Source organism: Falco punctatus, assembly GCF_963210335.1.
Source record: "Falco punctatus genome assembly, chromosome: 5".
Classification (NCBI taxonomy): domain Eukaryota; kingdom Metazoa; phylum Chordata; class Aves; order Falconiformes; family Falconidae; genus Falco; species Falco punctatus.
In genome coordinates, this window is record NC_137584.1 from 38,302,017 (window position 1) to 38,317,720 (window position 15,704).

The 15,704-nt window shown below is 43.1% G+C and overlaps 1 protein-coding gene across 1 annotated transcript in view; it reads right to left on the reverse strand.

The window, feature by feature from the left end:
* Window positions 1-15,704, reverse strand: part of LOC308064290 (sulfotransferase 6B1-like) — a 42,698-nt gene that overhangs the window by 22,838 nt on the left and 4,156 nt on the right. The window contains exons 2-7 of the mRNA XM_080388535.1: window positions 13,767-13,912; window positions 13,215-13,304; window positions 12,401-12,527; window positions 11,881-11,975; window positions 11,306-11,462; window positions 1-10,136 (exon numbers count right to left, since the gene is read on the reverse strand). The exon at window positions 1-10,136 is cut by the window's left edge and continues 22,838 nt beyond it. Coding sequence (XP_080244661.1) covers window positions 10,006-10,136; window positions 11,306-11,462; window positions 11,881-11,975; window positions 12,401-12,527; window positions 13,215-13,304; window positions 13,767-13,912 — 746 coding nt within the window. The 3' untranslated portion in view covers window positions 1-10,005. The remainder of the gene's footprint in view (window positions 10,137-11,305; window positions 11,463-11,880; window positions 11,976-12,400; window positions 12,528-13,214; window positions 13,305-13,766; window positions 13,913-15,704) is intronic.

A 15,704-nucleotide genomic window follows, 5' to 3' on the forward strand; every position in this document is an offset into this window, starting at 1 on the left:
CCCCAGCAATCTAAACCCACTCACTTCAGAATCACTCATTCCTAGTGGAGTGAAGGTATGGCAAGCCCTGGGCTGGTACTGGGTGCAGTTTGACATGATTCATCTCCATCTTCATCTGCATCTGCAACATCTCAAGTAGGAACACAATTGCTGTAGTGCCAACGGAAACTAAAAATTGCCTCAACTTATCTAAGATCAGACTCAACCTTTGCTAGTCAGAAGGGTTACTTGCTTTCCAGTAACTATAGAGAAGCCTTATGATGCTGCCCCAAGTACACATTACCCAGATAATCTTTAAATGGTATGAAACTGAAACATATGAAACTATGAATGTGTGGAACTGCCTAGGACTTCTCAGCATGCCAGACAAGGAGCAGCTGAAAAATTGTTCTCAGACATATCTCTGTGTAAAACATCGGCTGGCTTTCATAATGTCATAAAGATTTAAGTGGCCTTTAAATTAAGTTTCTGCGGGAAGTCTGTAAACTTAGGTTCATGGAAGAGAAGCTGCTAGAAATGGGAATTTCTTTTTTTTCTTGAATTGTTCTGCAGAAAACACAGATAATTATACTGTGTTATGTTAACCAACACATATACACTATTTCATATGCCGTTAGCTTTCAAATGCCTTCCCAACAGTGCCTTAGCCTCCTGCCAATGTTTCCTCTCAGGCAATCAGAAGACCCTGCTTCCCAGGTTGGCACATTTGTCCTCAGCCCAATGCCAAAAATTTTGAGCCAGGTTGCAATTACCAGAAGAGCTGTTATGAGCCATTCAGCCTGCAAGTAATTCTGAGGTGAAGAAAGCATTTTAAAAGTGACAGGCTAAAAATAAAATTTTAGTAAAACCAAGATCACTCTTCTGGGCTTGTGTAGGCAGACCAGTATTAGCAAGTATTTTATTGTGCTGAATGCTGTTCCGGAGAATCAACACTACATGCTTTGCAAAAGGTTTGTAAAAATTATTAGCATTTTCAGCTGTTTCCATCTGGAAAGGCCCAGATGGAGGCTCATAAAGAGCCCTCATATTCCAGAAGTGCTGAGTATGAGGGAAAGAGGAGATCTAACTGTGAAGTTCAAATGCTAGCTGTACAGCTTCAAGAAGCCCCAGGGCTCAGAGCCTGTTAAGACAGAAGTGTTCTTGGACATGTCTTGAAGCAGCGTTTGGGTGTCTAGAGAACTTTAAGACAAAAATGGAGTCATTTCACCTCTGGGGTTATACAGCATGTGAGCTGTGGTTTACAGGATGAAAGATGTTACATCTGTGTACTTTAACTCTTGCTTAAAGTCAATTCAAGACGTTTAATTCATCTTCATGTCCCATAAGTCACATACAGCTTCATCTAAAAGCAAACATAACATTTATGGAATTAATGGAATTTCTCACAAGCATATAAAAAACCAAGTGATTATTTTTTTTCCTTCACAGAAACTTTGTGTCATGTTTACCAGTAGACAAAATTGTAAGATTCCAGCTTATTCTGCTGAGCCTTGGTGAAGAAAACACAAGATTAATATCACGAGGAGTGTGCAGTAAGTAATTGATCAGTATGCTCAGCTGACAAGCTATAATTCACAACTTTTTAAAAAAAATATAGTCCATTTTCCCATAACATAACCCTTCAATAGATTATTCTTAAGTAAGTGATAAACAGATTGTTTTATTTTTGAATGGAACTTCCTTAGAGGGTAAAACACTCTCAGGGAAGAATGGGTACTCCCAGAAGGTAATACCTCAAGACAGCACTCTAACAATAAGAGTAACAAACTTTCTGCTGCAAGCACTCTCTACTTTAGGAAGATACTCAGACCACCAGCCTAATTTGATACCTCACTTTTAGGTAGCTGAACCTAGGTAATCTCAGTGCTATTGTATCATTCTGTAAACATCCACACTTTTTTTCTCTTTTTTTGTACACCATGAGCTATCTAAGCACAATTGTGAAAGATATTATTAGTACTAAGAACTAGAACAGATTTTTTTACAGCTGCCTATAAACAACTGTCAGCTCACCTTTTTCTGAAAAAATATTCCCAAATGTTTTGGAGTTTCTGAGAGTTTCTCTTTCATAGATTTAAAACTGGTCTTCTTTCCAGCTCCTTTGATCTCCATCAGTCAAGGAGACCCAGGGAGTTCAGCTGCCCTTCTCCATTTCCAGCATCTGATTCTGATAGAGAATTTGTACAGAATTATATTTTGGCTGTACCTTTGGCAGAGTTACAGTACTGTTTCTGTAGACTTGACTGCTTTCGCCGAGTAGGCTTGCTATTAAAAGTCTTTGGGTCCCAGCTCTGCTGAAGAAATCTGAGGCAGAATAGGTAGGAAACCAGTGGGCAGATGTTCCTCCTTATGCAAGGCTATTTTGCCCATACAAAATGATGAACACAGGACATGCTGCACTACCACTAACTTCCAGGAAGCTCTGGTAGGTTCACTGGCACAGCTTACAAGTCCAAATTCGTAAGAGTAAATGTGCTGGGAAGATACAGGGCCATGAGCAGAAAGCACGCTTCCCAGGGAGCTGACCCCAGTGGACCGGGGCATAGCGAGCTAAGGCAGCAGCCTGTCTAATAGCTGGGTGGCATCCCCTATATGCCTATCTCAGACATTTTGAAGACACTTAGAAGACATTTTTTATTTGAAGTGAGACCAATGGGAGAGGATGCATGTAAGCAGTAGTTAAACACTTTTGCCAAAAATACAACATTTCACGTTACTGCAATGCAGTTTTCAATTCTATCTATAGGATACATATTTTATGGTTAACTCTTCTGTTTAGTTTTAGGCAATTTAAATTCCATGACAAGATATTGGATCTTTAAAAAAAAAAAAAAATTGCTACATTGGGCAAAATTTCCCTCCAAAGTATCTTTATGTATCTTTATGTACCATTATGATGATGTTAGGTGGTATGATTTTAAGAAATATTCTATGCTATCATCATCTACTGATACCCATGGAGAATACATGGTCTGTAATTTTGAAAATGAGCCACTGACTCTACTCATACATGCCAACATCGTCCAGACAGCTTAGGAAAGGAGGTGAACCTGAGTTGTCCTGATCTGCTGAAAGACTAAGGATTTACACCTATGTGTATATGTGCACACCTTGGGTGCTGAGGATCATTACAGAGAGCACTGGACATATGGCTTGTTAATATCAAAGTGCTTTTGCTTGTGAAGCCTAGGTTCTCTAGCACATTTTTTGTTTGAAATTGGCAGAATTTACCCTTTGCAAAAGGATGTCATTAGAATCATGTCATATTCAAACCCAGTTTTTAATCTTTCAAAATGCATGTCAATATATATGGTAAGAGCCAAGATACTTTCCAAGAAGAAGAGGGCTTTTTGACTAGAAAATTTATGTAAAATTTCCCATTTTTTTTCAAAAAATACGTTTTGTTATTTCTGTTTTCAATAAAAGCCAGCAATTGTATTGCATAAATACACATTCTTTTAATTTCACTTGCAAGAACAGCAGTTTCCTGATTATTTCTATTTTGAAGCATCATTGAACTGATCTTAGTGGGTCATTATGACCTGTTATACACAATTTCAGTGATACACTGACTAAAAGCTGAAATATGCTTTTCTTTAAATAACATTAACTCCACCTCCTTTAATTCTTCATAGCTTACTGACTTTAGATATTCATCACTCTAATGCCTGTCTCATCCAAATGCAGTCAAGGCAATTTCCAAGCCGCTGTTGAAAAGAAAAAATGTATTCAGCAACAGTGAAAGACACATTACATAAAGAATAAAGGGTTTCTTCTTTTTCTTCTTCACCGCTACCTTCCTTTCCTGACCTTAGGTTTATATTCAACTGTGGGATCTGAACTGTGAAGCAAGGATTGAGGAATAGAGGAACACTGAAGCTCAATGTCCAGGCATTACTAGCTGGGATGAATAACCGATTGAACTCTGAATTGTTGCCAACTACTTGACTGAATTTACTTTTCTTTAAACTGACTGGAGGAATAAGATGGAAGAAAGACTTTCTGTACAGCAGGGGGATACTCAGAGGTGCTTTATTAAATTTCAAGTCTGGAAGAACCCTCTAAAGAAATTCTTGAAATGTTTTGGCATGCATCTCTGTGGTATAATTAACATCATTAATGTCTACAAGTACCTGTTCTGTCAGAACCTTTGATCTCTGTACTTTTGAACATAGTAAGAGTTTTTTCACAGTAGTAACCTTTCTCATTGTCATGTTACCCTTTTTTCCCTCAAAAAATGCCACTGAACAATTTTACTGCTCAATTTTATGCAGGATATAGAACTCAACATGTCTTCTCTTTGGAATAATTACAAAAAGCAACAACAAAGCCTGAAAATTAGGTAATCAATATTTTCTTCGTATTGCGGGCAAGGAAAATGAATGAAACTGCCCATACAACAAACCAGTCTTAGCTAGTGAATATTTTTTCTTTTGATGCCAGGGCTAGAATATGCTTTTACTGAATCTTACATTACTAGCATGTTTTTAACCTAGTGTTTGGGGATTTGTTTTTATTAATATAAGCAAGTTTTTAAGCAATTAAACCAGTCCAATTGCTGTGATATTGTGCTTTGCACAGTTTGTAAATGATTACATGTCCACAATAAATAAGACGTAGAAAACACTGTCCAATAAGAAGTCTGAGGAGTATGTCCAACTTGTCCTGATATTTCAGTCCAGCCTCCCCTTTTCCCCTGGAGTCCAGGCAGAACAGTTCTCTCATAAACAAACATTGCTCAGGCAGCCCAGATGTGCTTGTTACCAGCCATCAGAAAGTTGGTGAGAGATAGCGATGGGCACAGGAACTGCTGAAGCAGATACAGTGGCCTCACCCTGCAACTCCCTTCATCAGGTTCCAGCTGCAGCAGCACACATGTACTGCATTAGCTGGAGAGAAGAAGCTTAATGCACCAAGTCTCTCACAAAAACAGCTCCTGTCATTAGACACTAGTTCAGCCATTTGCTAAGAGAGCTTCACTGTGGAACCACATCACATCTGTTTCTTTGGAACCTTAAAAATAATACATGAGAATTACCTCAAAACCTGGGAGAACTTACGGCTAATTTTTTTGCCTAACTACTTTTCTGATGGAAAAACATAAATAACAGTGTCAGAAAAAGCTCAGAATTTGACCAAACACAAAGTCAAATTCTAATTTCATGTTCATTGCCAAAAAGCTAGGCTCTCTTTAGCTACAACTATTTTCACTTGTACACACTATTAATCAGAACCTTGCTAGAAAGTGGAAAGTAGCTCTCCCATTCATAAAGCTGTGTAGTATTCATCCCAGGAGTACAAAGTAGAAGTAATGCATCTTTGATGTTCTGGATCTTATCTGAAAAAATAGGTCTGCAACTGTATGGCCTGGAAAGAAGCTGTTAAATACTCAGAAATTAATGTATTTTTAACATTTACCAAAATTGCAGTACTATTTGAAAAAATAATGAACGTATACCTTTGCTAGCAAGCTGTTTCTTGATAGCAAATATGTAAATTCATTAATTTTCAAATAATGAATTAGGTTTGTGCTAAAGCAACCAGAGGGAATGCAGTAAACCTTAAATGATTCCCACTGGATTTTAAGCCTAAAGTTCCCTTTATGGAATCATATCCAGTTTCCCCCCCAGTCTAAAAGGCTGTAACTTCCAGCCCATCCACAACCAGTCAGCACTGCTGTCCCTCTCCAGTTGTGAGAGTGAGAGATGCTGGCTGGCTGTGCATGCACAGTGTTGTGTCTGCTCTGTTCCCTTTCAGTGGCCAGCCAGGAGGTTGCCCATGTGCCTTGCTGTGCCTGCTCTGCTCTGGGTGAAGGAGAGCCCTGAGCTGGGAAAGCCGTCTGGAAAGTGGGTGCATGACCCAGCAGGCAGGAAGCCTGCAGCAAGGGCAGATATTAGGAGATGCCTGAAAGAAGCAGAAAATGACAGAGCCAAGCTTCTGAAGCAACAGAAAAATTCTTTCTTAGAGACCCAGAGGCACCAGGGGTGAGGTTGTGCAAGACAGCTGGGACAATATGACAGCTTGCTGCCACCAAAAGTGAGTGTTTTGTGCTGCTTCAAAAAGCTGGGGGTGTCAGACAAACACAAGAGCTCATGCAAAAGGAGAAGACAAGTACAGTCAGAGGAGGGAAGTAAGCCTGGCCTTTGGGGCAGCCACTAGCTCAAATTTCTCAGGAATACTCAGCCTGTGTGGAGCCTGCTGCAACCCAAAACACCATGAAAGTTGCTGGACTGAGCCAAAAAATTGTGAGGAGAAAGCAGATTTGCTTAAAAGGTCTGTTATATTATCATGTTCTCACTCAGAAGAAACTGAGTTTCCGTATTTTATACCTTGATTGTTCTTATCTAGCTAAACTTAATGTTAGAAGTTCACAGCCCTCTGGGTGAATATGGTGTGTCCACAGTAAGGAAAAGTCCAGTTAGGCTCACCTCTAAGCTTTGTACAACTCAAGGTCCTTTCACAGTTAAAGAGCTCCTAGTCTGAATTACTTGGGATGAAATAAGACCGAGAGCAGCCCCCCAAGGAAATTTGTGGGAACAGTTTATTTGGCAGGGATGAGCTGAAGGCAGCAATAACCTATGGACCCATTATAGTTGCAGCTGCAAGAGAACGTGCATCCACAGTTTCTGTAAACATCACTTCATCACTTCACATTCAGAAATGTATAATTACCCCTCTAAAGCCTACATACGATCTCAGAAAAGACATTTTACACAGGAAATGGAGAACAAATCAGTATGAAAATGCTATTAATAACAGTAGTTTTAGATTAAATAAAAAAGAAGTTTCACCTTAGCCTTGCTTTGAAAAACCACAAGTGGGGTTTGAAAAACCCCATGAGGTTGATAGTGCTTTTCTGGAAAATAATTCTTTTGTTTTCTTTAATGGGTTTGGAAATTAATATAAAATAAACATTTTACTAGAAATAGGTAGCACGGTGAACTATAGATAGTATTTAAAAAACAAGGAAGAAAAAATATTAAGAGCTGTGTGTCTTAGGAAGGGGAGTGTTTCTTTATAGCCCCCATTTTCAGCCTGTATACCCATAAGCATATATAGACTGGGAGGTCTGGAGAAATAAATCCTTTAAGCAGGGTTGGGTAACATCAGTTGGGAAACTATATGATAACAGAAATCAGAAAAAAATGGTGACTGTATCTGTAGAAACAAATGCAAAACAGTCAGGCATGACAATTTAGTCAAAAGGAAATACAATTCACCAATTCCTCCAAAAAAAAATTGGAGGAATCAGTCAAAAATAAGTCTTCAAAAACTAAAATAATTTAGGTTCCATCCAATGTTTTTATTGCTTTTCAGAGGTGTTTCTGTGCAATTGTTACATTACCTCCTAATGACCAAATGCATTTTAAGCCTTTTAACCAGCAGGAGAGTCTGAGCTCATCTCTCCAAGCTGTATTGCTGCAATTTCTGTAAGAAATATTGTTTTAGAAGCCAGAAGCCCTTTGCTTCTGTCGAGCTGAAAGTTAGGCTGCATTTCTCTCAGCTTACTCATTATTCACCACACCATCTAATTAAGTGGGTTGAATCTTGGCCACATCACGTTTCAAATGAGTCACATAAAGGATTTTCTAACACAGTTCTTTTAAGATTGGTTGGAACTTCAAGATGTTATGACTCAAATGTCAAATATCTAAAATAATTTTGATATTTACATGAGACACAATTTTATACATTTCCTCCCCGAGAAATAAAATTCTGAGTTGAGTATGAAGTGGCTGTAATGCAGATCAAACATCACCTCCACTTGTTTTTCTTTAAATGGACTGCTAGATATTTCTCTAAGTGATTAGGAGGAAACATTAAGGTGTTCAGTAATCCCAAATTCTGGGACTGAAAGGCATGGGAAGGGAGAGGAAAAAGGCCCAAGAGTCTGGGTGTCCAGTGTGTCTGTACCTCCACCCAGTACACAGGAATGACCTATATCCTGCAGTGGAAGAAGTCTGTGGAAACACCAATCCTCCTGCCCTCCTGATGGAACAACCCCTGCTTCTCTGCCTCCACAGCAGGCTGAAGTCATCATTAACCTGTCGTGGACGTTATTGTTGTGTTATGTGCAGTCGCACACTTCTGGACTGCAGCAGCTTCAACAGGCAAGCAAGACTCACCCATTTTAGGAAAGATGTTGATAATCACATCATCACTCCTGGTTTTGAAGGATTTCAGAGCTTCCAAACTTCCTTGGCTGCTAAGAGCCTTTAAACTACAAAATGCCTTTGCAGGAAAAAAACATCTTTTTGCCTTTTGAATTTTTCAGTGACTGTTTCCCCATTTCTGGTCAGCCTTGTTCCCTTGTTCATCTCCTTGCAGAAACTGAGATGCACATGGCTTTCTGTTATCTAGATAGCTTTTGCTATCACCAGTATGAAATAGTAAAGGTCATGTATTTAGGAATAGATTAAAATGTTGCTAAATCTAAAATTATGGGACATGGCTGCTTGTCTCTTTTCATCCATGGAAGCCCAGAGTTAGACAAAGTCCTACTTTTCTGGGAATGAAAACCTACAAACCCAGAATTGCCATGTTCAAAGAAACACACCTCAGTGCAAAGCAGTTTCATATGGGCAGCTCTGGAACAGAAGTTTAGAAAATCTGACAGAGAAGCAGGCTGTGAGTGGTTCAGCATCAGAGCTGAACCTGCAACCCTCAGGGAGATGTAGGGCAGGGCCCAGCGGCAGGGCCTGACCACCCCAGCCAGGGCAGCCCCGGCCCCAGGGGACACTGGTGGGCTGAGGATGGGTCAGGACATGGGCCCTTGGATGGCTCCAGCTTGCAGGGCCTGTGACTAGACAGGACTGTGAGGAGCTGGAGCCCACCCCGCTGCAGCACTGCTGGGGCAGGGGCTGACAGCCCTGGGAGCTGACATGGTGTCCTGGGCCATGGGCAGGGTGGGGCGACCCCCAGGGGCCTGAGCAGGGGCAGTCGGGGCTTTGACAGGGCCTTAACAATTTCCCGTTTTTGTTAATTGCATTTTTGGTTGCTGGTTGCTCCATTTTTAATCTTAATTTGGTGCGGGAGTCCTGCAGATACACGTCTGGAAATATGGCGGAGGAATCCCTCTTCCAAGGAACTGAATTCCCTTTGCCAGATGGAATTGATATTTCCTCAACTTTTCTGTTTTTCCAGAAGAGTGGTTGTGACAAAAGGTTGTGCATCATGTTCTGCACAGATGTAGCAAGGACATCTACACCAGCAAGGAGGGTATGTAAATCATACTTATGTAGCATACATATATTTATTGTCGAAAAAATGCAGTTTTAATAGTTTAACAACAGGGTCATCAAGGGGCTTCTTGCCCCCATCCTTCCCTTCAAAAGCCATGGTTCTTCCCACTTGCCACTTACCTAACTGTCCCCAGAGAGGCCAATGGGAGCAAGCCACTCCAGAAAACAAATAGGTGTTCATTACTTGTTCATGCTCATTACCGAGTTTGTGGCACTAAGAGCTCGAGGAGTTCCACTCTGCACCACAGTGAGTAGTTTGCCAAAGCATCAAAGGCCTTTCTGACCTTGCTGCACAAATGTCAACACCATGGTAACTGTAGCAGTTCTAAATCTAGATTGTCATGTTCTCCCTCTACACAGGCATTTAGTGGTTCAGACATCACTATGCGCCAGGAGGAGAGATGCTGTGTTGGTCCCTCTGCCTCGCCATTGACTGCTGCAGAGGCATCACTCACCATCTCAGGCCATGAAGCAGCCACAAGGGACACCACGAGGCTGGTACTATGATGCCTGTGCACCAAGTTCCTCCAGCAAGGATGCCAGACATTCACTCAAGACACACACATTTTATTTGGTTGCACCAAGCAAAGTACATGCCCTAGACCCAGACAACACCTAAGAATTACCATCTTAATGCTTGTAGGTGCCAGATAGATCTCTGAGGGATTTCTCTCTTTTCTCATGGGGAGAAAACATGGGGACTGTCCACCTTTGGAGAACCTTTGGAACATGACTTGCTGTCATGCTGCTCATCTGCTTATTCTCAGGCCTTGCAGTACACATCATATTTCATCTTTTCCGCCAGCTTTGTTCCTCCTAGGCAAGCTTCAAATTTTCGGTCCATTTCTTCATTCTGAGCTTTAGAAAAGAGGTCTCTCCAGTTCCCAACAACTCCTGGTACAAGAAGTATCAAAAGCTGAAGGCAGCCAGTCCTCAGACAGAATAATATCTAGGCAGCAATGGGGCAGAACCTCAGAATCTTTGCCCTCATGAGGGTGGAAGGATCGGATTTATGCCCCTGAGGTTGCCTGGAAGAGGCAAGATAGCAAAAGTAGAAGTAAAGGCTGCAGCCAGGCCACAAGGAGCATTGCTGGTGGGCTGCCTGCATGCCTTCCCCCCGCCCCCCTGCCCCCCCCCCCCCCCCCCCCACACACACACACACAAGGGAGTTTCCAAGGTGATTTCATGAAGCTTTTACACAGAAGAGAGTGGAGCCTGGTTTTGTCACAAGGGAAAGCTCATTCATGCATTCCTCCTCCTGAAGGAGGAAGTTATCTGAGACAGTGGGACAGATGGTAAAAAGGGGAGTAGTTAAATCATTCTTCCTCCAAGGAGTGGTGAAAGAAAGGGATAAAAGCAAGCCCATGCCCACGGTAGTCAGAAACCAAAGACTCATGATGCCATGAAGTACAGCTGGGCTGCCAGAGCTCTGACCCTGGCCCCAGGTAGGTCAGGGACCATCTCTGGGGCCACCACAGACACACCCGTTAAGAGCAACCATATTGAAACTATTCCTCAGTTCTCACTGGGTACGTAACAAGAAGGTGCCTGCGAGGTCAGCAGGGCAGTGAGAACCCTTGAGGTTCAAGAGACTCTTGTCCCATTAGCACACCTTCTCCCAAAGGTGACTTTCATGAAGTGACATGTGCAGCCTGGATGCATGACCAGCCTCTTCACCACACTGCTGGGCAATCATCACATCACAACCCCTCTGTAAAAAGTAACCATGCAGCCCAAGCAGATTTAGTTCATAACTGCTGGCATAACCTACAGCAGTGTTGGCCTGCACATTCACACCTCACTTGGGTAGCTAACCAGGGCTGCCACAGGGAAATAGAGCAACATGGAAGCAATGGCTGAGGACCTTAAGCCTGGCACTCTGGTACGTTTCTCCCAAATCTCGTTAATGGCAGAAGCTGGCTGTATATGCCACAGGAGAGATCTCACCCACACTTGTCTTTCCAAGAAAGCCCAGTGAGCTCATGGCTAAGTGGAGAAACCTACTCAGAACTCCTGCTGGGGGTCTACTTTAGAAGATAGATCCTCCATTTTCAGAGACTTACCCTTCCGGAAGAGGATGTCCCCAAACTTTCCATGGGTTTCCTTGGATTTCTCTTTCATAGCCTGGAAACCAGTCTTCTTCGCAATTCTGGGGAAATCTTCCTCACACAGGGAGAATCCAAAGAAGGCAGCAATCCTTTTCATTCCCAGTACCTGGTCCTGGCCAGAGGAACATAGCACAGAGGTGAGACCAAAAGGCTTGACACCATGGCTGTGGTATGGAGCAAGCATCTGATGGGAAGCGCAGCAGAAGAGGCTGTTTCCCATAGTGTCACCAAGGAACTCTAAGAGCTCTAACAGAGGGAACCTACATGGTATCCTCAGCTCCAAGGCCTTTTCTTCTCTCCCGAAAGCAACTGTGCCTGTGCCAGGTATGAGTACTTCTACAAATAGGCAAGGCTATCCTCCTCCTAACCCCCACAAGTTTCACCCAAACATAAAAGAGTAGCTTAGAAAGGCACAGCCTTCTAAAGGGGCAGACAAGCTTGATCCAAGAGTTTCTTCTTCCCCACAGCCATACGTATCAGGATGGGTGCACAGTGTGCTCATCAAGGAAGAGCTGGGTGAGATGCCACACCTCTTTGAGTTCCTCATAGCTTATCATCATGATCCTTTCATGATCAATGTACTTGTTCCATTCCACTAAGTGGTCAAAGTAGGAACCCCAGGCCACTGCAGACAAAGAAGAGATATAGTTGTGCAGAGTATTCCCCAAAACAGGCCCTTATGAAATCAGAGGAGTCAGCCCAGACAGCTCTCTAAGCTTGGCACCAGGATGGTGGAGTGGTGACTGGCTCAACATGTCTGTTCTTTCAGCTGAGGGCAGTGAAGGATCCCCCAGTTCTGGTCACTAGGTAGCACCGAACCACAAGTTCTATTGCAGGAATGGAAAAGTCAGGCTAAAGCTTTCTCTCCATTCTGAGTTAGAGAGAAAAGAAACTGATTCTTTGGTACTCCCGGTTTCTGCCATAACATGTGCCTGTCTGCCTCTCCTGGGAGTGCCTTGGTAAGACATGTTGGAGTAGGACTCCCATGCACAGGGTCCTGTGTATGCCCCTCATGTAAGGAGGAATGACAGAGGATGCAGGGTAAAGTACATTTCCCGTTCATGAAGGCTACAAAGTACTCATCCCAGGAGGCAAAGGATGGCAGCACTGGCATGTTGTTGTAGAAGTGGTAATAGGAGACAGCGGTGTCTTTGGGGTTCCGAACCAGCACAAGGATCTGGAGGAAGAAAACACATAATTTGGTTCTGATTTGGTGGCTGGTCAAAACACCATCTTCTGAAGACATCACATAGAATCACAGACCATATAGAGTGCTGGTCTAATTCCTTTTCTCGACCAAGAAATCAGAGCTTTGGCAAGCCACTGGTTACTAATGCAAGCTTCAGACTGAAAACAAGATGCTTTTCAGCGATGCCTTTGGACCTATTTCTGAGCTAGTTCCAATCTAGAGAAATGAGTTCATGGGCTACTGAACAGGAGAGCCACAATCAGGCTGTGGGTTTACCCTGCTTCTATTTGCAGCAATTTCCATTCAAGACTACCTCAGCCCCAGCTTGTGATGGGTTTTCCACAGATACCCTGGCCTCGGAGGCAAGTTAAAGCCAAAGCAAACTGCTTTCCTTGCTTGGTTTTCTGACACAAATGCGGAAGCATCTTTCTGAAGGACATTTGAAGGAACAGTGACACCCAGCAACAAACCCACTGATAGTAGTAACCTCTTGAGTCAGCAAAGCTGGTGCTGTTCACAACCCCAGCATAGAGCACTCTGCCTATTCAGCCTTGGAAATGTGCCTGTGCATTGACCAACCCAGGTGAAAGTGCAGAAAACACATCACACACAGACAGAGGAAAGCTAATTTGCCATGGAAAATCTTTTGCAGTGTGATGCAAAAAGAATACTCACCTTAGCCTTGCTTTGGAGAATGGATGGGGGCAGGAGATGAGGTGGCAGATGGGTGAGTATAACTCTTCTGGAAGGCAGTTTCTTCATCCTCTTTAAAGCAAATAGGAAGAAACGTAACAAGGCAGAAGTAGCTTATTCAGTGACATGTGCCTTTTCAGGAATTTTGGGTAATAAGAAAACATAAGACCATAGAAGAAAGATTTTATCCCTTAGAAAACCCACAGGGATACGCTGGTGGTGTAGGCTTCTGCCAGCCTCTGCCACAAAGCACTATGTCACATGAGACAGGTCTAAGGAAAGGACACCAAGAGAAAGGTCTTACTGATCAAAGTCACTGGGTCAAGGGCTGTGAAGCCCCTTGTGGCTTCTCAGCACTGTCTGTGCACTGAGGCCCTTGTGTTGACACACCAAGGGCAATAGCACATGGTACTTGTGTAGACCATAGCTATTGTTAAGGCTCTAGGCTCTCCATTACCTCTGAGATCAGCCATTGCCTTTCAGCTATTGCTACCCATAAGAAGAACAATGCCGATATTTTCAGTCCCTGCCAACCTCATATATTCCAGGATCTCCAGATTCTAGACGTGGAAATATCTCTAGCTTCTTTTCAGCATTTATTCGCTCTTTCATTTCTTCTTCTGTATATTTGGCATCAGTTGACTCCAACTCGCTCACCATTGCATCAAGCCAGTTGGTTCCTGAAGGGATAAAGACACCAGTAACACATCCATAGAACTGCATTTTTCCATGTCAGCCTGGCTGACAGGATATCCTGCCAAATAAATGTGAACCCATATTCTACTTTACCCTCTCAACAAGTGGGTGTGCTGGTTTTGGCTGCAATAGAGTTAGATTTCCCCATAGTAGCTGGTATGGGACTATGTTTTAGATTTGTGCTGAAAACAGTGTCACTAATACAGGGATGTTTTAACTATTGCTGAGCAGTGCTTACACAGAGCCAAGGCCTTTTCTACTTCTCACCCCACCCCACCAGCAAGTGGTCTGGGGGTGCACAAGAAATTGGCAGGTGACACAGCTGGGACAGCTGACCCCAACTGACCCATGGGATATTTCATGCCATATGATGTCATGCTCAGCAAAAAAAATGGAGGAAGAAGGAAGCAGAGGATGTTTGGACTGATGGCATTTGTCTTCCCTAGTAACATTATGCGTGATGGAGCCCTGTTTTCTTGGAGATGGCTAAGCACCTGCCTGCCCATGGGAAGTAGTGAATGAATTCCTTGGTTTGCTTTGCTTGTGCATGCAGCTTTTGTTTTCCCTGTTAAACTGCCTTTATCTCAACTGACAAGTTTTCTCACTTTTACCCTTCTGTTTCTCTCCCCCATTGCACCAGGGGGAGTACCTATTTGCTGGCTGGGGTTAAACCACTGGACAATAATCAAGAAGAGGATGCCAAACGCCAACAGGGACAAAGCTGTCAGCCAGATGTTGTGGAGTGCTACCCTGCTCACTTCAGAAGTACATCCCACCCCTCAGTGGAAACAGAAGCAGACCACTACTGCTCTTTCCAGCTCTGGCACCTTTTGGTCACCCCACACTACTCCCTGTGGAAATTACCCAAGAGCAGTGGAGCCCCCCGCACAAGGCCAACTGAGCTGTCCCTTGGCTGTTTCTGCTCTCATTCCACAGTGCTATCTTTGGGAACACACTGTTCCCTCCTCCCAGCCAGCTTGGGTTTAGTCTCTTCATGATCAACACAGTTTGGCCTCATTCCCAGCCCCCAGCTAGGCTTCCATAACTGGCATCAGAACGGGTCATCAACCAAACCACCAGACCATCAGGATCCTGTCACCATCTTTGCACCAGGCTTAGCTGTCTTGGTCTCTGAAACCTAGAAAAACTGGCATGTGAGGGCCTGTGCTCAGAAAGTCTCAGTCTCAGTTTTCAACTAATACCTTCTGGAATGTGCAGGTGGACCCTCACACCTTTAAATCATTTCTGCCTGTGCACAGCTGTACAGGCTGCACACAAAGGGGATGTATTAAGGACCAACAATTCCTCGTTTTCTGAAAATTTAAGATATTTAAGATATTTCTCTAAAGTGAATAGGGAAAAAATGAAGGAATCTAAAATGCCCATAGTGAAAGAGAGGAAATAATCCAAGAGTCCTGATGGCATATATGTCTTTCTTTCCATTTAGATACAGGGGCATCACCTGCACCCTGCAATGCAGTAAATCTGTGGAAACTGCAGTTTGTCTGCCCTCATTAGCAGGATATACTCCCTGTATTGCCCTTGCAGTAAGTAGGGTAAGAACATACTTTCCTGTATTAGCAGGACTGGGGAGAATATCAAGGGGTGTGATTATCCTGCTTTACCCAGCACTGGTGAGTTCACCATTTGAATACTGTCTGCAGTTCCTGCACTGAAACACAAGGGATTTTGAGAATCTGAAGTGAGTCTTGCTGGGCTTCAATTAAATCACTGGGAGCTGGAGGAAATGAAATGCATAGAAAGGCTTGGTTTGGT